General features: G+C 45.3%; 1 protein-coding gene across 3 annotated transcripts in view; it reads left to right on the top strand.

The window, feature by feature from the left end:
* The window catches only part of cbfa2t2 (CBFA2/RUNX1 partner transcriptional co-repressor 2), a 39,030-nt gene that overhangs the window by 14,102 nt on the left and 2,189 nt on the right, over positions 1-22,739 (top strand). The window contains exons 1-10 of one of the 3 annotated variants that reach the window (XM_022200760.2): positions 1,928-2,407; positions 13,256-13,414; positions 13,695-13,936; positions 14,059-14,148; positions 16,478-16,662; positions 16,776-17,029; positions 19,440-19,525; positions 20,566-20,758; positions 22,234-22,302; positions 22,469-22,659. In XM_022200760.2, coding sequence (XP_022056452.1) covers positions 13,282-13,414; positions 13,695-13,936; positions 14,059-14,148; positions 16,478-16,662; positions 16,776-17,029; positions 19,440-19,525; positions 20,566-20,758; positions 22,234-22,302; positions 22,469-22,659 — 1,443 coding nt within the window. In that variant the 5' untranslated portion in view covers positions 1,928-2,407; positions 13,256-13,281. Of the gene's footprint in view, positions 1-1,927; positions 2,408-7,429; positions 10,727-13,255; positions 13,415-13,694; positions 13,937-14,058; positions 14,149-16,477; positions 16,663-16,775; positions 17,030-19,439; positions 19,526-20,565; positions 20,759-22,233; positions 22,303-22,468; positions 22,660-22,739 lie in introns of those variants that run through there. The other 2 variants (XM_022200682.2, XM_022200607.2) reach the window with 2 other exon arrangements.

The following is a 22,739-nucleotide window of genomic DNA, read 5'->3' as shown; positions in this document are numbered from 1 at the left end:
CCCCACCCCCGACTGCTCCAATTGATTCAGCCGGCCAGCTCTCTGAGGCTAGAGTACCGCCGCGGCGTCCACCTGGCTGCAGCTGCAGCGCTCCCCCAAGTGCAGTATTGTATAATAACTGTAAAAAATAAAGCTGACTACTTCCCGGATTTCGCCTATCGCGGGTTCTTTTTGGAACGTAACCCCCGCGATAAACGAGGGTTCACTGTAATCAGAAAGCTGTTGGTGAACTACTGACTTCATGATGTTTCTTCAATATATTACCACCTCACATTTCCCCTACAGCTGTTAGTAGAAATGATCAAATTAAACATTTTCTTATATGTGGTCTTGTGTTGAGGTGCGAAATGAGTTGTGTCCATTTTCAGCCATCGATGGAGAAAATGGCAAAGGACTCTAGACATGCTTGCTCTTCTGCCACCTGCCTCATTTACACCTGTTTTACCCTCAATCAGCGAGTAGCCTTTGTCCATTAGTGGTGTCATATCACCGCCTACTATGTGCTACAACTACATGTTGGTTACAATATGTGGCTTCAGATGCTAGGCCTTCCTCATTTCTCTATCTTTTCACCCCTCCCCTCCCTCTCTGCCTCTCTCACAACCACCTGGTCCTGCCTCTGAGCCTGCTGACTGACCAGATGCACCCTGAATAGAGCAGGCCTGCTGCAAGAGAGGTGGGGAGGCAGAGGTTATTATGGGTGAATATTCAGTCAAATGTAGCTTTTTTGACAACCCGTAGCAACTCAAAACCCCACACTGAACCATCTTATGATTGCTGATTTTATAACTGTAGTATTGGACTCATAGACTGTATATACCTTAAGTGATTCCGTGTTGTTCTGCGACGTGTGCTTGATTGCGGATGCGGGCAAAGAAAAGGGGCAACACCTTCTCCTAATGAACTGTTTATCCGACAGCATTTGCTTGTTTGTTTACAGAGCCAAGACTGTGGATTCTCACACGTTGATCATGTTCTCTCGATTGTTGGCTGTCTAATTAAAAACAGATTAATGTCTTATTTACCCCGGGCTTTGAATGAAGTTAGCACGATCCTCTGTACTTTCTGGAAGTAAACTGGTGGAAAGAATAATAGGCAGGAGTGAATTAAGTGCGCAGGCTGCCCAATCTCAGCCAGGCACCATTATCTTAATTTGTATTGTGTTTTACGCCGCCACTTTTGCGCGCGGGGCCGGGCATAAATCAGACAGCGATTTAAGTTTAACTCAGTGAAGATGGAGCGCAGAGGGTAAGAGAGTCGAAGAGGAGAGAAGAATACCTCATTCATGCTCCTCAAGTGTCCCCCAATGGGTTGGCTGGCAAGGTAGAGCTGAGCTGGCTGCATTAAGGAACTGAGACAAAAGAGGACTTCAGTGAAAGAGCCTGAAAGGGGGACGGAGGGGTGTTTAATATAAAAACATTTTCAAGGGAGATCCCCACTTCTCTTGAAAGGGTAGAGGGGAGGCTGGAAGGAGGTGGGACTGCAAAAGACCCGACCCCCTCCACCACCACCACCACCACCACCACCACCACCTCACACACATGCAAACACACACACTTGCAGATGTATGCACACACACACACACACACACACACACACACACACACACACACACACACACACACACACACACACACACACACACACACACACACACACACACACACACACACACACACACACACACACACACACACTTTTGTCTCCCTTGGCACAGCCTCTTGTTTAGCCTTTAGGTGCCAAAGCAATTAGTTATGTTAATTGCAGGGTCCATTGCCGGTGAATGCAGGTTGAATAGGGCCAGTCAGCAGTGGATGATTGGCCTGGATCCATGGGGGAATGGGTGGGGAGTAGGGCTCGGAGGGGGTGGGATGGGGGCCGTGATGCTGCTGGAGCGCTCCACCCATGAAAACAGTGAGAGAACAGTGTGTGGGAAAATAGGGGAGGAGCATGAGCTGAAAGAGAGAGAGAGAGATTGGGAGGGTGGGAGGCTCAGTGCTTGAGAGAGCAAGCGTGAGAGAGGACGCAATATTCAATGAGAAAAAGAAGGGTAGAGAAATAAGTGTGGCGGTCGAGGCAGACTGAGCAAACGGCGATAGTGAGAGTAGCACAGGGAGCTTCACATGAGAGAAATCAAAACGGCAACGGCAGAAGGAAAGTAAGTGAGAGTGTATGCAGTGTTTGCTGGTCTGCTCGGTTATCTGTCTCCATCTGGGTGCCATCTGTGTCCCTGGCTCTGGCCTTCGCCACACTGGAGCTCACATATGTGGGAATGCAAACACATGCCTGACATATGAAGGCGTGGAGTCACAGAAAGGGACAAAAAGCGAAGGATAAGAAAGCAGAAACCACGGCACTGCAGCTGACTTTCTCCAAGGACTGAAGAGTGGACTCTACTAGAGTGGAGGTAGGAGCGGAGGAGTTCCAATCTGGATTTTTGTTTGTCTTTCTGGGTATATTTTTGGTGATTGGTGTTCATTTTTGTCTATGAGTGAGTATGTGTACTTTGGAAAACTGCAGTTTATGTGTGTAGTTTAAGTGTGTGCGTGTGTGTTTCGTCCTAATTCCCAGAGCTGCTCTCTACTGTACAGATGGTGCCTCATCCTTTCCTCTTTATCTCTTCATCCTTTTCGACAGAAGTAAGAGGGAAGCTTCCTCTACCTGTGCACAGAAAACTTCAGCTGCCATATGGAAAAATACTAATCACTGTAAAAAAAAAAAAATCTTGTTTAAGTTTAGAAATGTGTGGTCATTTATCAGGCCATTTAGTTTTCTGGAAGGATTTCTCCTTATGGCAGCTGTCCATTTTCTATGTTTGGCATAACATTAGCTCCAGTAAAATATTTTTCAAAGATAAGGATGTTGTAGGAATTTGACATCATGGTATGCAGTAAGATTTCCAGAAATCACAGCAAACAGTGAGAAAGAAAACAGCAACGTTCTCATGTCTGGAAGCCAAAACATGGAGCCTTCTGTGGTTTTCTTTAATTATCAACTTTCCCTGATCTCACCAATGATTTTTTTTTTATCTCGCTTGTGGCAATAGAAGAAAGCACAATCTAGCTGGAATAGTTATGGTATGTGTGGAGAGATTTTTGTCATTTTTTAGCAACTTATGTGCGAATAGCAAAAACAGAGACCTCAACCAGATAAATCAACATCAATGTGATTGGCTTTGTGTGTGAAAGGGGCTTATCCCTCTCAGCTGTCCTTTATTCAGATAGTAATCAGTTTTTCCACATGGCAAGCAGAGCAGAAGAAACTAGGTAAATAAGACGTGTGCATCTGTTGTACAGTATCCCAGACATATGGGTAGAGGAGGGAAACTGCTGTGTCTGTCTTTCATGCTGTGCCTACATGTTACACACTGACATCAGTGGGAATGTGGATCCCGGTGCAAATGTCACATTGTTGTATTGTTGTATATTTTCCCTGAGGTGTGCATGTACAGTACGTTGCAGGAGAAAGTGTGTGTGTGTTTTTAAAAAAAAAAAAAATTTGTGCCTGGAGAGGATCTGGAGGGAGGAGGCATGTGAGGGAGAAACAGACAGAAAATAGACAGAGAGACCTGGCCAGTGTCACACCAGGCCAGGCCAGTCCATCAGGGAGATAGGAACGAATAACTGCCGGCTGCACAGTCTCAAATCAGAGACCCCTGTCTGGTCTGCTGGACTCTATCATGCCCCTGACAACTCTGCTGTATCTGTGTGCATGCAAGTCTTTGCATATTTGTGTGCACAGAGTACACTTGCGGGCTATTTTACTTAGAAATTTCTTTTTTGCTTCCGTTAATTCCTGACAGTCAGCACCAGTTTTTGCCACAGATTCATGTGGCTTTGAAGCTTTTGATCACATACTTGATAAGTGTATGTTTGAGTCGGAGGAAGTGTCTCCATGTGTGCACCAGGTGTCTCGCAGACATTGTGTCTGCTGAACTACAAGGTTGCTTGTCTTATAGCATTCTGCAGCTTTTTTTCTCTCTTTCTGACCTCAAACCCAGCTGCGAGTTTCTCTGCCTGAAAGTGTAGTAATAAATAGAGAAACAGACCACCGTGACCCATGCTCACCATGCTATTATCTGAAGAATTCATCTACAGAATACCCCATATTTCAGCATACACACACACACACACACACACACACACACACACACACACACACACACACACACACACACACACACACACACACACACACACACACACACACACACACACACACACACACACACACACACACAGAGAGAGAGAGAGAACAGAGCAGCTGCTTCAAGAGTTTTCTGCAGGAAGTGCTCTATTAGTTCCAGTGGCGACGGCTGTGATATCTGGCCCCGGGGGTTCAGTGAGAGGTTGTGCATTTGAATGTGAGTGCTTGCTTATGTGTTTGTGTGTGTGTGTGGACATGAAAGGGTCAAGCCATTTATTCAACAGAAACCACTCAATCACCACAAGTAGCGCTCTGAATGATCGTTTCATCATGGGGAGTATCTCCTGGCTGTGTTAGTGAGAATGCAGAGATGTTTGTGTCCAAGCACCTGCACTCACCCCATCCCTCCTGTTGCAACCCCGTTGACATCATAGCCCCTCTCCTTGTGCTAAGTGAATAAGTCAGAGGGTCTCTTGCAGAGAGAGGTCTGCTGACCCTTTGCTAGCCTGAGAGACCCACTCAGTGACCCAAGACAAGAGCTTTATTTACTAAGCTGGTGTGATCTGAGAGGGAGTATCAATATGTGCCTAAATGGCTGTAAAATTGCCTTTAACTGGCTTCAGATCTAGCTGTGCAAATGAAAGAATAATTGTATAAAACAAGAAGTTTTTTGTTTGTGCAAAAAAAAGAAATTTGTCGGAAAGGGTTAGGTTTGAAAGCTGTGCTATCATTTTTGAACAAAAGGAGTCCAAAATAGTCTGACAGTGACACAGCTGTTGACAATATTGGACAGCTCATTTATTTATCCAACATGGGATCACATCAGCTTTTCTGGCAGAGTCCAACATTTGTTAATATTATCACCGGAAAGATCAGTTTACCTCAGCAGCCATTTGTTAAATTCATTCCATTTTGGCTTACTGGTAGCATAAACTCGCCTTGTTTGAGTTTGTTTGCTCAGAAAACCTTTTATATTTGGGGTTGTTTCGAGCCGTGAGACGTAACCTGCAGTCTGTATGCACATCAGGGAATCAAAACGTGTGTGCGTGGTTAGGGTGCGGCAAAGAACGTGTTGTTTCTCAGCTTGTTCAGCAGCATTAGCTGCCCTCTCACATTACACTGAGTCATTTCAATGTTAATATCCAAATATTATGCAATGGAGCTTCAGTGCCAAATTTTCCAATACCTCACCGAGGAGGCATATAGAGACAGAAGGAACACCGATTAGCTGTGGGCACCTGTAAAAAGAAATATCTGCGCAATAGGATGCATTTAAACTTGTTGCAGCTTTCCTGGAAAGACAGTGTCATTTTTCCAGTACAAAACCCAAAAGGCAAGAGTTGATTCTTAAGTCAAAAAAACACAGCATGTGCTGTGTTGTTAGGTGTGTGGGTGGACAAGAAATGGGTGGCGTTGCCTCTCTCCTTGTATTGTCTGTCATAGTCATTATTTTCTCTTTTTCTGCCTTTCCTTCCCCGTGCCTCATTCTGAGAAAGCGTGGACATAAATGCGAGCATTTTACTAACAAAAAAACAGCCTGTCGACTGTGATTCAGTAGGGACTTAACACTTTGAGCACACGCGCATAAAACACTTTCACTGAAGAACATGTGAAGCTGAAGACACGGTGTATTCCTATGTGGCCACTGAGAAGTATAATCTATGTTGTCAGGACGCATGCACAAAAAAATACGCCGTGTTTGCAGACATATGTGCGCTCAAACCCATACACAAAATGCATATCATAATGATAACACGCCTCTGCCCACACATTCACAAACATACACTCATCCTCCACAGCTATCTCTCTCATTCTCCACATTGTTTCGAGCACAGCTGGCCTCTTTGTTTTACTTATCTGTCTCTCACAGCGGCTGTTGAGCTCTGGTCTTTCATACAGCTGGGCTAAGCTTACTCACAGCTCTGTTTATGGACTTTATGAACCGTACTCCCCGCACATCCCCGTTTTTATTCATTGCATCACCAAAACCCCATTGTGACAGATTAGTCATCTGTGTAGTCAGTGTTTGCTGAAAGGATAAAGTCTTTGTTTTAACTACAGTATGATACAGTTAGATGTGTTTTGTTGCAATTTTCTTTCCTGGCTGTGTTTTACTTACGAGCACAGTGATATGGCTTCCTTTTGTTCTGTTTGGCCAACAGTGTGTTTTTGAACGCCTGATCGGAGAAATGTGAACACCGTGTGCCTTGATATGCCACGTGATAGACCAGAACAGATTAAATAATGGATGACTAACACTGTATCTCAATTTTGAGATTCTCAAAGCTGAAGACACCTGCCATATTTCTCAGGATTAATGTCAATAAAATACCTTAAAGCTGAGATACAACTCTAAGGCTGAACTTAAATGTGAACCCTACTTGGTCATTTTTTCAACTCTCCCGTCTGAGTCAGGACTGGAAGTGTGGACACGTGGTGATCGCAACATCTGGTTGGACCTGAGCCCGGGCCATTTGGCTGTTAAAGCCTCTGACACCTGGTCTGAAACAGGCCGGCCTTAATGTTAGCTTTGTTTTTTTATGTCTAGAGCTTGTATTTTGTTTTATGAACTACTGTAACTTACCAGCTCGGAGTGCGTGTGTTGGAGTGTGTGTGAAGGAAAAACTGTATTTTGCTTGGCTGCAGTTTAAGTTGATTGTCTGGGATCTTAACGTATAGGAGACACCCTGTCTTGATCCTCCAGACAGACTCAGCAATATACATCACTGAGCATCAAGGGAAAGTCTGTACTGACCTAAGATATAACTTGCAGGCAGTAAATGAATATACTGACACCACAACTATATTTCCATGGGTTAAATGCTCCAGATGATTGTTTTCCACACGGCCGGTTTGAATTTAAAGTCTCTCCTGGCTCATGATGATTGATGGGCAGGCTAACCAATTAGTTACAGAGAGGTGAGAAGGGTTGTAACCAGATAGGCAGATAATCCACTGACCCTAGAGAAATGTTGCTGGTGTGAGAGTTCATGAGTATGTTACATCTTTTGTGTTTTGAGGTCATGATTGACGGATTTCAATTGTCTTTGTTATGGCGCTGTTGTTTGCACGGATGTGTACGTGTGCCCCGGGGCAGGCCATTTCACAAGTGTGTGCATTTTACTTCAGGGATAACTGTCCTCTCTGCACTCAGCCAGTGACAAACCCAACACCTGGTAAATGGGGCCAACACACACACACACACACACACACACACACACACACACACACACACACACACACACACACACACACACACACACACACACACACACACACACACACACACACGATGACACACATCCACTTCTAGCTGTATCCCTCGTGGCCCAGCTGTGTGTGATGCAGGCGTGTGTCTGAATTCATCTGACCTACTGACAATGGAGCCTGTAACGGAGGCCAAATGCGACTGCATGTGTGTGCCAGAAACATACAGTTTCACTCCAGCATTTAATGCCGTCAGCATAGCAACATGGGGATTCTTTTAGACAATTACCCACACTGCAGCTTTATGTTGTGGTTATGGTTCTTTAGGGAGAAGAATTGTAAAAAAATATGCGTTATTTAAAGCTGTCTGTTCAGAAAATTAGCAGAACTTATTCTACTCTGCAATAGCTTCTCATGTTTGCCTTGACTGTAACGATGCCTCCAGTGTTTTCTGGTGTTTTTAAGGTCAGCAACTTCAGTTCCCATCCAGTCGCTCTTCTCCCAGCAGTGTGACCTCATGTGCACATGGACACCGTCCGTTCTCACTCCCCGACCTCTGCCAGACCTCCTCTGCTTCCAGCATCACATCACAGTGCCGCTTTTTACTGCTCTTTCTTCGTTTTATGGACGACGTCTGTCTGCCTCGCCATCCTCGCTTTGCTTTTCTCTCTAAATCTGCCACTAAGTACATTTCCATCCGTGCCCCCTGTTTTTTTTTTTCACTATGTGGCATTCTGGATTACAGCAGTGTTTTTGTAATTATCTCACTGAGTGATGAGGTTATGCAAGGGCTTCTCTCACCATCGCTCTGTCATGGTGTGACAAATCCACCTCAGGGACAGGGATGCTCCTCTTTTCATGCAAAAAATGTTTTCTCTTCCTTCACCTCCATTTCACTTTTTCCCCCTTCCAACTGTGTCCCTATACGTCCTCTCTCTGGCTATGTACACAGCTTTTTCTCGCTTCCCCTCGCCCCACTTTACTGTCAACCTTGCCGCCTACCCATCACTCCCCTTCCTAGCAGAGTGAGGAGCAGAGTGTTGACATTGGGTTTTATCCAGATATGTAGTCTACGGGCCTGGAAGGTGGTAATGAGAGCCAAGAAAAACAGCCTGGCTCTGAGTCTGACAACCAGGCTTGTCTTTCTGATGAAACCAAATGAAAACAGTATTTTCTCTCCTTGTTATTCCCTCCCTCCCATCCTCCATCTTTCTCTCCCTGCTTGTGTCTCCCCCCGATTTTCTCCACCTATGGCGCCTCTAATTTGCAGAGTAATTTCTTGTTCCTGTCGATGCTTGTTTAAAACTCTTCCGTGCCCTGTGAAGAGTTTACTGCGAGAAAACGTATGCAGTGTTCAGCCCATATTGTCTCTTACAGGGATGCTAAAGATTTAAAGTTAATGTTAATATATGTGGTGAGTATGTGCACTCTTTAACCTTCATTCAGATGGAACAGGGTGAGTGAAATCAGACCTTGAATTGAACTGTTTTGGTTCAATACGGATGAAAATAATGGAAGTATCAATCCTATTTTAAATGACACGTGATAATAATTTTGCTGTTGTTTTAAGCCGGTATATTGTAAACAAAAAGTATCTAGTGAGTGCGTTTATGGAGACAAGTGGGCCGTTGCAACAGTTGAGGAGATGTCCGTCCCAAGAGAGTAATAATATAGATTAAGCTGATTGAAATAAGCAGAGGGGGCTCCATTCTCCAGATTTTCAGAAATCTGACACTGCGCACTCTCTAATCTAAACTCTGTTTTAGCTACAAGGTTATAGCAACTATCTGACAGCGAGGGAGAGAGAGAGAGAGAGCGTGCACTGTTGAATTATCTGTATTGTAAGTGGATACGGTGGTGCTGTGTGTGTGTGCATGTGTGTATGTCTGTGTGTGTTTGCTTGTGCGTGGGCGGAGGTCAGGAGGGAGCACAGGATAGAGGAACAGATGTGCGCTGTATTGTGGCTGTGTGCGTGGACGGACGGGGACCAGGTGCAGCCTTTGTCTCCCCAGCATTTAAGTCCACTCGCTCGCATTCAGCTGCCTCGTGCCTCCCCTCCCCTCTCCTCCTCCTCCTTCCTCCTCTCCTTGGAGGGAAGGCAGAGATGTGTGTGTGTGTTGTGTGTATGCACTGGGGCAGCCTTGGCTTAAAGGAGGAGGCTCCAGCAGTCCCTTCTGCCTCCCCCTCTCCTCCCTCCCTCCCTCCTCCCTCACAGGTGACTGTTGGAGGTCCCAGCTGGCCAGCTCTTGACTGATTAGATCCATATGGTACAGGAGGAAGAGCAGAGAGAACCTGGTTCCTTTCTCAAATCAATTGCTGTCGTCTGTGCTTTTAGTGGAAATTATTTCGGCTGCACATATTGCTGGGCTTAACGATTAAAAAAAATACCCCAAAATTTTGGGAGATACGGTTGTGTACTGTTTTATTAAGCGTCAGAAAGTTCATTTCTGAGCACTTTGTGTGGGTGAAGAAGCCTAAGCACTCATACAAAGAGGAGAAATAAGCGAGTAGCAGTGGAAACATGACTTCTGAATTGCTGCATTCATACTATTTTTGGGTCTGAAGGCTACATTGCATAAGCTTTTTGTCTGTTGTCATAATGCATGTGTCTATGCTTTAGATTCATGTTGTATCTAAAACATCCTTCTTCCTGCACCGATAGTGGTCGCTCAGCTAAACATGCCCCGTGGTTGTCTTCTTGGTGAGAAAGTGTTATTCCACATATTTTGCAGCATTCCTGTAGCATGTTTCAGTGAGTGTCCGCAGGCGTTAATCCTGAGCCCACATAGTTGTGTCATTGCATATGCAGCGAACATTCTTCTTGCTTGCTGATAAATTAGCCCGGCCTGCGTTACATCTCCTCTCACCTCATCTGCAGTGACACCACAGAGATAGCAGCGCGGCACACAATCCACACAGCTGCCAACCCTTCACCGAGAGTTTAGACTTCAGAGTTAAACCACAAACTCAATAAAGCTTAACACTGAACACATTTATTTATACATCGCATCCAGTGTGATTTATTTCAACTGACTCACAGTAGGTTATCTATCCTCACTTCACGTAAGAAGGTAGATGAATGTTCTCCTAATTTCCTTTGTCTTTTCATTTCCGATTTCATTATTTAATGGACTGTTTTCACAGTAGCGGCTCAACAGGAACAGGAATCAAGTTCTGTTTCTCTGTCCCTCTCTCTCTCTCTCTCTCTCCTTTTCTGAGCCTCATTCTGAATCATCACCTGCAGAGGCAGACTGCAATTAAAACCGACTGAATGTTTTAATGCAGACGAGCGTCACCTGAAGCTGAACAAACAAGGAACACCTGGCTAGCAACAGCCATCGCTACAGATGCATGTTGGATTTCCATCTCTGCGGTAACAACTGATGTAGAACGCAAATCAGCAAACTCGAGTAACTTAGAAGACTTAGAGAAACTTTATATCATCTGCATGACAGAGAAGAACAGCAGCACAGAATGGTATGAGCAGAAAATATTTTTGGGTATAATTGCTACAGAAAAAAAAATGTGGATGGAGTAACCAGTTTTATATTCAGTGGTCTACTCAGGACGTTACCACGGTATTGTCTATGCATTGTGGCATTTCTGTGTAAGCCTGTTGATGTGTGATGCAAAGCTTTGTGTGCCTTCCCCTTTGTGCCATTAGAGCAAGGATGACAGGTGGCATTTAGACCAGACAAACACCCCACATCCTCCTCTCAGCCAATATTCACCTGAGTTAACATTAGACCACTCTGTGCGCTCCGTGTGTGTTTTGTGGCTGCTGTGACAGCTGCTTCCCCTGACAGTCCTGCGACTCTATACCAAGGACTCAGGTGCTCGCAAGCCAGATGAAGTCATCCAGCTATGTGTGCTGTCTAATTGACAAGCAGAGGCAATTCTCTGTGGGCCGTCAGCAATTCATGCACACACACCTGATGTCTCCTGTTTTGGCCATTACCTCCGGCGTGGCGCACAACAGAGCGTCTTAAGATTCGCGAGCACAGCTGCAACCTAATTTGTCAGTTCCGTGCTGAAATAGGTCGCACAGTAAGGTACATGGACTATATGTTGCCGTCATACGTGTTCATAATCTGTGGCGTCATGTATACCTGCAACTCTAGCACAGTCAACCTTAAGAGGGTGGCAGTCAATATAGAGAATGGTATGCCAACTGAATGCCCAGATTTTTGTCTATTGTGTGTATATATGAAGTTGTTTACATGGTAACATTGTTGACACTAAGGCCATATGCCCCGTTGATTCTGTTATTGAGATGTCAGTCTAATTTCCTGGCCATACGGACGGAGTGTGCGGAGCTGTGTGTGCGTGCTGCAGGCTGCTTCCTGCGGTGCACTGGCAGACCATGTGTGTGGTGGATATGACAGTCCAAATGTCTGCGCAGATCCCTCCTTCCTGCCCCCTATGTTGGTGAACAGGTGGAGCGATGGCAGGCAGGCCACGGGGCTGAGAAAGAATGAGAGAGGGAAGAGGCCGAAGGATTGAGAGGGTGAGGAGGACTGCAAAACAGAAGGAAGAAGAGTCAAAGCTGTATAATGAGCTGCACACCTGACAGATGAGTAGGGCACACTGGGAAAGTGTAGACGTGAGACGTGAAATGCAAATGCGGTCGAGAGATTTGCGTTCGAGGTTGTGGCAAAACGAACATTTGGTTACGTTTACATGTTTACGATGATGTCCACATTCTCTTATTTAAATTTCCTCTGCTTTGTTGTGCATTAATTTCTAGGTGTTTCTACGTCCACTCTTAAGAAATGCTTTTTATTCCTTCAACAGGCTTCTTTTGAGATCCCTCCTGACAGCTTAAACCTTCCAGCTTAAGCCTTTATAAACTGGGACCCTGTGGCTCAAGGCCATGCAGAGTTCATAGCTGTGAAAAAGATATAAAGGGTGCCATTGAAGCCAAAGCCCTAAAACCATGAAACCACATTTAAAAAGCTGCTCTCTGCTGACCCATGACCTGCGAGACCATGCTTGTCTATTAATCGTCAATTCTTGAGGCAGTTAGAAAAGTCTGATCCACTCTAAATGGAGACGGGACTCGGCCTTCATGGATCTCCGGGAGACAAAGACGGCTTCTGATCCCACATCTCCCCACCGTCACACACCCCCATTACACTCTCTCCATACCCCTTATCTGGTGGTCTCATTCAGCATCAATAGCATAGTGAGAAGTTGCGTTTAACATTCAAAAGCTTTGCCGATCTTGTTAGTAAAGCGTGAAATAGCCCCGTCCCTTTCGCTCTCTGTTTCTCTTTTCTTTCTTCGACCCCCTATTTGCTGGAGGAGCTCAATGAGGGGCCATTCTTCCCCCGCACAATAGACTTCTTCAGCATTTCTTCTGTTATTGATCTGAATGGGTGAGAGTGAGGGGCTAAACTTTAGACATCTGGCTCTTTGATGGGGGCAGGGTGGTTGATGCCCCGGCAGTATGTGCTGTATGATGTGAAGTGGGTTGGGGGAGGGCTGGGCATTTTTGTTTTCTTTTGTAACTATAGACACGAAGCTTTTTGCATTGATTTTAAAGCACTGAGCTGATAGAGGAAGTTAAAGTGGTCTTGTGGTCTTCTTGCTCATTTGTCACGTGGACAATTTAGCGAGTTACATTTGCTTCATTTTTTGTGGTTTTCCGTGAAAATGTTTTCTTTACTTATATTATACATGTGTGGTTGTACTGTTTGTTTAATACTGAAAAGACGTTACAGCATGAAACGATTCCATCCAAGTACTTGAAGCAATTATTTTTAATTTATGTAGTCAGATTTGACCGGTACATGCAGTGTTGTTAATTTTCATTCACTGCTTTGCCCACAGGACGACAACATTTTTCAAAGCAGTCTCGTTTCTGACCCACAGCTGACCTCTTTCCTCTCTCTCTCTGCAGACAGTAGAGAGAAGAAGAGCCCTGCCATGCCCGGTTCTCCTGTGGATGCTAAGACTCATTCCAGATCAGCCCCCAGCAGCAGCTCCAGCTCCACTATGCCACCCCTGCCTTCTGTCAACCCCAGTGGCCCTCGTCCGGCCTCTTTTTCCACCACAGCATGTAAGAGTCATTTTTAGTCTGTCTTTTGGGTATTTGTCTGGTTAGTTGCCTTTTGAACTTCCCTTGTCATTTCCAACATTTATAAATCATAATCTGAAAATTGCATGTGTGTTGTAACCACTTGTAGTGCTTAAATTTGCACACACTGACATTTCTATTGATTGCGTTGTGCTGGAAACACAGCATGCGCTTTGTCACACAATTAGGCTAAGAACATCTGGCTGCCATCCCCAGGGACTGTATTCATTCCTTCCCTCTTCTTCTCACCTCTTCTCCCCAGTGACCAACGGGAATCATCATTCCCCGCCAACCCTGAATGCAGTGCCATCTCCACCGCAGCGTTACAGCAACGGACCGTCCTCTTCCTCCTCCTCATCGCTGGCTAACCAGCAGCTGCCGGCCACCTGTGGGGCTCGCCAGCTGAGCAAGCTGAAACGCTTCCTGACCACGCTGCAGCAGTTTGGCAACGACATTTCTCCAGAGATTGGAGACAGCGTCAGAAGCCTAGTCCTTGCCCTCGTGGTAAATTCTTTGTTAGCATGTTGAAAGATTAAAACAAAAAAAAATTAAAAAAAATGAAGCAGTGTCTTGTAGAAAAATTTCATGTCCTGACTTTCTTAACCTTTACTTTTTCTGTCCCCTAGAATTCAACAGTTACCATTGAGGAGTTTCACTCACGGCTTCAGGAGGCTACAAACTTCCCCTTGCGGCCTTTTGTTATTCCTTTTCTCAAGGTAAACATACCTTCACCCTGCTCTCCTATCTTCCTATGTTTGCTTTGTTTTAGTCGGTTGGACTACTTCCTTTTCTCTGTGCAGCAGCAGTTTTCTTCGCTCTTTCAGTTGAGTCCACAGTTTAGCCCTGAAGGTCGATCTGTTGCCTGTCAGACTGCTGCATTATCAACAAAACAATAGCCAGTGATAAACTAAAGGTCCTTTACATCTACGCAACCACAGTTCAGGATGATGTGAATGATCCATGCGCAATCGCGGCACAGTTTTAAAGTCATGATGGAAAACCGGTTGATCCATTACACTTTGGAGCAGTGTTTCCTGGATTCAGAGTTTAGGTCTATAAATAGGCTTCTTTTTCTCTTTGAATAACTGCTTCTCACAGCAGTATTGTACTTTACACATCTGTCAGTACACGAGGGCCTACTAGAGTCTAAGTGGTATAAATTTTGTAATCTGCGGACGTCTGAAAGAATCCCCATGGACCCCTATGCAGACATCTGCGAGGACCGTACAGTTTGTGTCCACTTGGCAACACTGATCTACTGTGCACCTATGGAAAGCGTAAACTCCAGCAAACCAGAAAAGTAGTATATTTAAGAACAATCACAAGCTGTTCGTGTGCATTCAGCAAGAGAGTATAATGCCAGCTTCAGCAGTTCTAAGTAACTATCAAGATTGGCTTGTTGACTTGACAAGCAACAGATGAGTGTGTGTTAAACAGCCTTTTGAGCCCCTTTGTAACCAGGGGAGTCTGCAAGAGTATACTTTTTAGGAGCTCCCCTCAGTAAAGCAGCCCATAAATCTTCACTCAGTTGTACTGCTGCACTTCAAGCAGGCGAAAGCTGCCCTTTTTTCCACACCTCTTACTCACCTTTGGAGCCCCTCCATCTGTCTGTCTGAGCAGGCTTAGACAAGAATCCTCTGTTCCCCTCCTTCTACTAATTTATTACAAGGGTGTGGGCTCCCCACAACTTAATTCCAACTCTTTGAGAGTCGGCTCTCTTAAGAAAGAGATGGGACAGATGGGACAAAGTCTGTGAAGTAAGTGGAAAAGAGAGAGAGGTGGGTGAGGAGGAGCGAAGGAAAAGTGGGAACTCGGAAGTGTGAAACATGCCTATAAAGTGTTCCCTTTTTATGGTCTCCAGTACGCCATATGGAGCCGCTGTCCTGTTAAAAGAGCATTCAGCTGCCAAGGCGCCGCCAATCTAGCATCCGCCCCGCTGAACCCCAGAGAGCCCTGTGCTCAACTGACACACAGCACATGTGTCCGCGAGCTGGGGCCCCAGGGAAAGAAGGGATGCAGAGGAGCATGGGAGACAGACTACAGAGAGCAGAGGGGTGTCATGGAGAGTAGACTGTAAAGCAGAAGTATCGGCATCTCGAGGGAAAAGCACAAGGGATGCTACAAGCTTCAGCTAATCGAGACAGAGAAGAAGAGATTAGTTTCAGCGGTAAGGGGTCTGGGTTCACAGAATTCGCTAGACGATGGTGGAAAGTGCGATGTGATAGGAGGAGGTCTGTCGCAAAATGAGAACGGTATGGTTATTTAGTTGGTTGCTCAAGAGGAGGGAGAAGAGGGAGTGAGGAAGTGGTGTAATTGCAAACACACTGCAGTCTGTTCCTAATTAGGGAAATGCAGGGAACAAAAGCAAGATGGAAAGATTCGGCGGAGACAGTCATAGATAAATATAAAAAAAATGAGAGGGCAAGAAATGAAGGAGAAGCAGAGCCTGTGTATAATTTGTTTTGAAATGTTTCTAAGCCTCTGTATCATCATGCATACCTTTGCTGTGACCAGCATATTGTGCTCAGGACTCGTGCTGCATGCATGAGATTTGTAACCAACATCAGCAGCAGCTTAGAAAGCGCTGCCATTTCCATTTGAATTAGGAAAGCCGCAGCCACAGAGCAACACCCAGACCCAGATCGAGCCTTACAGCCAGACCTCAAGGAGTCAAACCCCCTTTTTCTCCCAGCCAGGCGTCCTCCCCGGGAGGCAGATCTGCTCTGTGTCTCAGAGCTCTGTTGCAACATGGTGGTAGTCTGTCTTGGACAGTTTAGGCCTGTTTGCTCCAGATATCCCCTCATGTTTTTCACAGATATGCTGCCTGCTGTTTCTCTTTGTCTGCCTCTGAATGAGTATGTGAGGTATGGTTGACATGTAGCTGAATGTCTGAGTGACAAAACACGGACAAAAATTGAATGAATGAACGAATGTAAACTGGTAAAATGATGCTCTATGGAAAAAGTGCAATTTCTTAATTTTCCACTGTGAAATTTACTTGGAAATTAGAATAAAACCTCACAAATATTATTTATTTCTTCTTAGGCAAACCTGCCCCTGCTGCAGAGGGAGCTGCTCCACTGTGCACGGGCAGCCAAGCAGACCCCAGCTCAGTACCTGTCCCAACACGAGCACCTCCTGCTCAGCACCACTCTGGCCTCCTCTCCAGACTCCTCCGAGCTGCTGATGGAGCCTCCCGAGACTGGGACCAAGAGACACAGTCCCAGCAGGTGAGATAAAAGCACGAAAAGCTGCATCTGTTGAGATAAGCACCCTCTTATGTTTTGATAGGAAAATACATGAAAACAGTTTGAGAAATAAGTCACTGCTCTCTCTTGTTCAGGGCTAAAGAGAACGGTTTCCACGAACGTCCGCCTGTAGCCATGGAGCCTGCTGCGAAACGGATTTGCACCATCAGCCCCGCTCCCCGACACAGCCCTGCACACCCGCTCCCCCTCAGCGCCCAGCTCCACCCGACCCCTCCACCCCTGCAGCACTACGCCCTGGACGACATCGCAGCGCCACACATCCTGCACCGTGAGCACAGCCAACGTGTGCTGGAGATCCGCGAGCTCAAAGACAGGCCCAGACTCCCTGGTACGTGGTGCAAACCCAGCGTTATACTCATGAAGTTATTCCCTGGCCAGGTTAAGAACACGGTCATGTTTTGTTATTGTGGGTGAGATGCATGTTTAATGCTGGTTACTGCTTATGTTGTCTCTTTGATGAATCACATTTCTGCACATTCCTATAAATCATCCAAATGCTAAAACTTAGACTCCTCACAGTAGTCTGAATACAAGTGGCTGATAAACACATTTAGAAATAACCTCACACTCTCTCTCTCTCTCTATATATATACATATATATTTATATATGTATGCGATAATGGGTGGTCTGTGCGTTTGTGCAGCCAGGCCCACTATATCTCTGGAGTCCACATATGTGTATAAACAGAGCCGTACTGTCCAGGCGGGGAGGGTTTGGATCAACTCTGGTGTATATCTACCCTCCATTTGGGGCTTGTCAGCACTCAGTGGAAACAGCAGTAGCTCACAGACGCAGGCACACACAGACACACACCTTGATATGTTCATGGTAGAGGTGCTGTGTTTACGAGGCCTTAGTCCCTTGTCTGACAGCCTCCCGCCCGCCTGCCGCCACTTAACTCATATACACACACACACACACACACACACACACACACACACACACACACACACACACACACACACACACACACACACACACACACACACACACACACACACACACACACACACACACACACACACACACACACACACGGCTTTGAACTGATGAACACTGATGAGAACCAGAAGTAGGGAAGATGTTGAGAAGGCGAGTGTGTGTGTGTGTGTGTGCACGTATGAGGGAATCATTATTCTCTTCAGCAGGCCTAGTGTGCATGTGGCCTTTTGTTCGCTGTTTCTTACCCAATTTTAAGACAATGTGGTTTGCATCACGGTGGATTGTGTGTGTATGTGTGTGCCTTATTGCAGCGTCTCCGATTATGGACGTGTATCAAGATGTTTTTGGCAACTTCATGAGCTTGTGTGTGCAAACTGTTATTACTGGTAAATGTATAATTAGATATCGCTTAGGTCACGGTGGTGACTGAATCGGAATCAGATAGTCGAGGTGTGTGTGTGTGTGTGTGTGTGTGTGTGTGTGTGTGTGTGTGTGTGTGTGTGTGTGTGTGTGTGTGTGTGTGTGTGTGTGTGTGTGTGTGTGTGTGTGTGTGTGTGTGTGTGTGTGTATACTTGTTTCTGCTATTCCGGTGGGGACTTTGACCTGACTATTTGCTATAAAGGTGGGGACTTGTCTTACGGTGGGGACCTAAAATGAGGTCCCCACAGGTGGCAACACCGTTTTCTTGGCCATGTTGTTGTTAATAAAAAATGTAAAAGTGCAAAAACGTTTGTTTTGGGTTAGGGATTGATTTGGTGATGGTTAAGGTTAGGGTTAGGGTAAGGGTTAGGAGTTAGATATGAATGGGAGTCAATGGTAAGTCCCCACCGGTATAGAAAAACAAACGTGTGTGTGTGTGTGTGTGTGTGTGTGTGTGTGTGTGTGTGTGTACTTGTTTCTGCTATACCGGTGGGGACTTTGACCTGACTATTTGCTATAAAGGTGGGGACTTGTCTTACGGTGGGGACCTAAAATGAGGTCCCCACGGGTGGCAACACCGTTTTCTTGGCCATATTGTTGTTAATAAAAAATGTAAAAGTGCAAAAACGTTTGTTTAGGGTTAGGCATTGATTTGGTGAAGGTTAGGGTTAGGGTAAGGGTTAGGAGTTAGATATGAATGGGAGTCAATGGTAAGTCCCCACCGGTATAGAAAAACAAGTGTGTGTGTGTGTGTGTGTGTGTGCGTGTGTGTGTGTGTGTGTGTGTGTGTGTGTGTGTTTTGCAATGGTCCACAGTGAGTGTCAGAACGGCTGGTTGTGTTTAGAAGTGGAGCCACTCCACTCAGCCTGAGTGTCTCCCTACTGGAATGCTGTGAGCTCCAGGAGGGGAGGTGCCAAGGGAGAAGTTTGGGGTGTGTGTGTTTGACAGCTGACTTCCAGATGTGCACAGACTCCCGAGTGCTGAAGTCTGTTTTGCATCACAGGCTTCACTTTTTTCCCCCCTCATTCGCTCTACCTTTGTTGCTCATTGTCCCTCGGTCGATCTTGCATCTTTCATCCCTCTTTTGTTTTTGTTGCCAATTCACCTCAGCTCATTCCTCTCACTCATAATTTTAGATGTGTGCCGGTGTTGCCTTTGATTTTTATCTCATGCAAGAGCACGCAGCAATGATTTAGAAATGAGGCTCTACCGAATTTTTAAGTGAATAGTTTATTTTTGTAATCCGAACAAGCACAGAATTACCATATATAGACACACACCTTTCACTCTTTTACTGTCACTTGTGGCTTCTCTTACATTAAGAAGAATGTTAATCACACTGGCCTGCGGTCTGTCTTGTGTGTGTTTTAATCAGGCACTAACGGGGGCTACCGTGAGGAGCCGGTGGACCACAGACTGACAGACAGAGAGTGGGCTGATGAATGGAGGCATCTGGACCATGTAAGTCTACAGACAGGCATCGCTGCTGCTAATGGTTTGTGATAAAGAAAGAATGTAATTTGTCTTGCCGAGGTCCGCAGCAAAAGTGTTGCAAATTATCACAGCTTGAAAGCAGTGAAACATCAGGGTCCCGTTTTCATAAGACAGAAAGGTTTATCTAAGCTGTAATTAATTAATACAGTGTCATTTATTTTGTTCTAACTTTGGAATTGATGCTTTATGTAGCAGCTACAAGCCATTAATAAGAGCAATGTATGGGCTGCCAGACTGTAGAAAGTCTGCCTTCAGCATGAGTCTGCTTGTCTTTTTAGCGTGACCTTTACTTCATTAGGAAGACCCCTTCAAATGCACTTTGACCGCTGCAGGCAACGTCCTATTAACATTTACAGCTGCAGACTTGATGGATTGTAGAGCCTGTGATTTATTACCTTTTATAACCTCAAGTAAAGGACAAACTTTTCTCTAATGGCTCATTAGAAATTGAGAAACCCAAGACCTTGTCATATTAACATTTAAGAAGTGCAAATCTGATAACTTACCAGACAGTCCAAGACCCTATATGTTGCCTGATTGCTGGTTAGAAACACAAAGTTGCTGTAGAAAACATTCATTTAAATATTTACTGTAGTTTTTTTCATATATTTAGACTATGGAAGCTAGTCAAACTCTGGAAGTTAAAAATGGTTATGCAAAAAAAATAAGTCAGATGCAAAACTTAATAAGCATTTTATTAATGGATGGAATGTCCTGAAGTCTTTCTCCAGAGGATAAGTGGTCAAACAGTCCACTGGGCAGGTTTCTCTCATAAATCTACATGTCAGCTTGACAGACAAGTAAATGCTGTGGACGCTTATTAAAAGTTTGTGTTGACACTGAACCGTCATTGGGAGGATTTTCTTCTACTTTGCTCTTGAAAAGCACTAAACCCACAATAGCCGCCCACAATTTTATGACATTTGATGACAAGATTTCTTTTCAAAAGTTTTCTGAAAGCAAATTCGGTCTGTAAAACGTTGCGTGTTGTCTTCTTCGTCATCTAGGTGTTGAACTGCATTGTGGACATGGTGGAGAAGACGCGGAGGTCAGTGAGCGTGCTCAGACGATGCCAGGAGTCAGATCGCGAGGAGCTTAACTACTGGAGACGGCGTTCAAGCGAGCAGGAGGATCCACGCAAGGGAGGATCGGCCTCCACTCCGTTTTCCAAGACGCACAGTCCCCATTCAGCAGAGTCGGGTGGGTACCTGTATCTTTAGCAGTGTCCATAATTGCTGCTTTTTATGTTCACATGAAAAGATCACCTCATGACTCCTGGGATGTGGTCAAACTGATGTAAATCAGTTGGATGTCACCTTTATTTACAAGCTGCTTATTTTCCCTGGTGTTAGTAAGTAGTAATATGTAGAATGTTAAACAGGTGTGAACCACTGCCACAAAAGAGCATTAGAGAGAATGGAATTTAGTTTTTTGTGCTCCGCGATTTGAGTTTTGGGTGCTGGACGCTGCTTTGAAAAGCATCCGTTCAGTTGTCTTTGTTTATACGAAGTGATGACAGAAATCTTGGGGACAGATAATTAAATGGAACTGAGGAATGCTTTTCTCTTTTCTTTTCAATGTCAATAAAGAGATCTCAGATGTAATTAAGCATCATAGATGAGCATTAATCTTAGTTCCTGAAAAACAGATGTGTTGGCCAGGAAAGTGTAATCACTGGTAATTCCCTTTGGGATGTTGATTGTAGATACAGTTACAAGCCCGGCCCAAATGTCTAGTGTATTCTGAATAATAACATATAATGATTTGGACATCCTGTGATAAATTTGGACGATACCAAAGCCTGAATACCAACCAGAACAGATTTTCGTGTGTTTCGTACTCATGACATCATCTAGTGGTCATTAATAGAATTGCGGCTAAGTCACATGTCAGCGTCTCAATGAGTCTTTCCACAGTTAGTCCCGCAGTCTGCTGTGTACTGGCAGTGTTCTCTCTGTGTGCCAGCCTTGCCATCCCCCTGCTGCTCCATAGTCACAGACAGGTGCCAGGACTGGCCTCCGCCATATCGGCCACAGAAGGGCCGTCCTGCCGTCCTGCAGGCTCAGAGACCCAGAGCTGGCTGACTCGCCAGAGCACCATCTGGGCCCCCAGCCGGAGAGCCTGCCTGCTTTGCTGCGGTAGTGGGGGTGTATGGAGGCTTGGTGGAAGAGGGGATGTAAATGAAGGCAAGAAGAGAAAAACCGTGGTGAGGCAGGACATGAGAGATGAGGGGAAAAGAGAGGAAATGAGCCAGGCAGCAGTGTTGGAGAGGCAGAGCCCTGGTAGCTACACACAAATGAATTGAGATGCAGGGAGAGAGATTTGAGGGAACAGTCAGAATATTGACACAGCTTGTTGGTCTGCAGTTTCCTCCAAGCCAAACACATTCCTTTCTAAAGCTGTCAGATCTCGGATCAGTCCAAGACTCTGATAACCAACAATTACATTGCATGTGTGGCCTAGATATGCGGACTTGTTTGCTTCAGTGACAAAATAAGCGATCAGATGACAAAGAAAGCTTTGCTGCCCAACTGTGTGGCCTTTCTTTGTCCACACCTGTTACCTCGATTGATCTGTCCATCTCAATGTCAACCATTATTTAAAAAATTAATCATTTTAATATCTTTATAAGCCCTGGCAGGTGCTAATCCCTTCTGTCTCTGCATTCCCTGCAGACTCCCAGCGTGACTTTGCTCCACGGCCAGGATCAGCTTACGTTACAGATGAGATCTGGAGGAAAGCTGGTAAGAACACCATATTATTGTCACTTTAAAGTTTCCTTTACGCACAAAGGAAGTCATATTACTAATAATTACCAAGAAAAAAAAACACGTTTGTAAAGTTTTACTCATGCTACTGTGCAGAGTGTAACCAAGGTGAGCTAAACCGCTTGTCTCCCCTCATATATAGAAGAGGCAGTGAATGAAGTGAAGCGTCAGGCCATGGACGAGGTGCAGAAAGCAGTAGCAGAGGCCGAGCAGAAGGCTTTCGAGATGATTGCTGCTGAGAGGGCTAAGATGGAAAAGACTCTGGCTGAGGCAAAGCGGAAGGCTCAAGAGGATGCCATCATGGTCATTAATGAGCAGGAGGATTCCAGTGAGGTGAGCAGAGGTGTAGGTTGTGGAAGTTTTACTGTACCCAGGCAGCCCTGCATGACAGAGCATACACACAGCCATAGTTA

Source organism: Acanthochromis polyacanthus, chromosome 5, assembly GCF_021347895.1.
Source record: "Acanthochromis polyacanthus isolate Apoly-LR-REF ecotype Palm Island chromosome 5, KAUST_Apoly_ChrSc, whole genome shotgun sequence".
Classification (NCBI taxonomy): domain Eukaryota; kingdom Metazoa; phylum Chordata; class Actinopteri; family Pomacentridae; genus Acanthochromis; species Acanthochromis polyacanthus.
The sequence above is the reverse complement of the archived record's forward strand: the minus strand, read 5'-3'. Positions and strand labels throughout refer to the sequence as shown.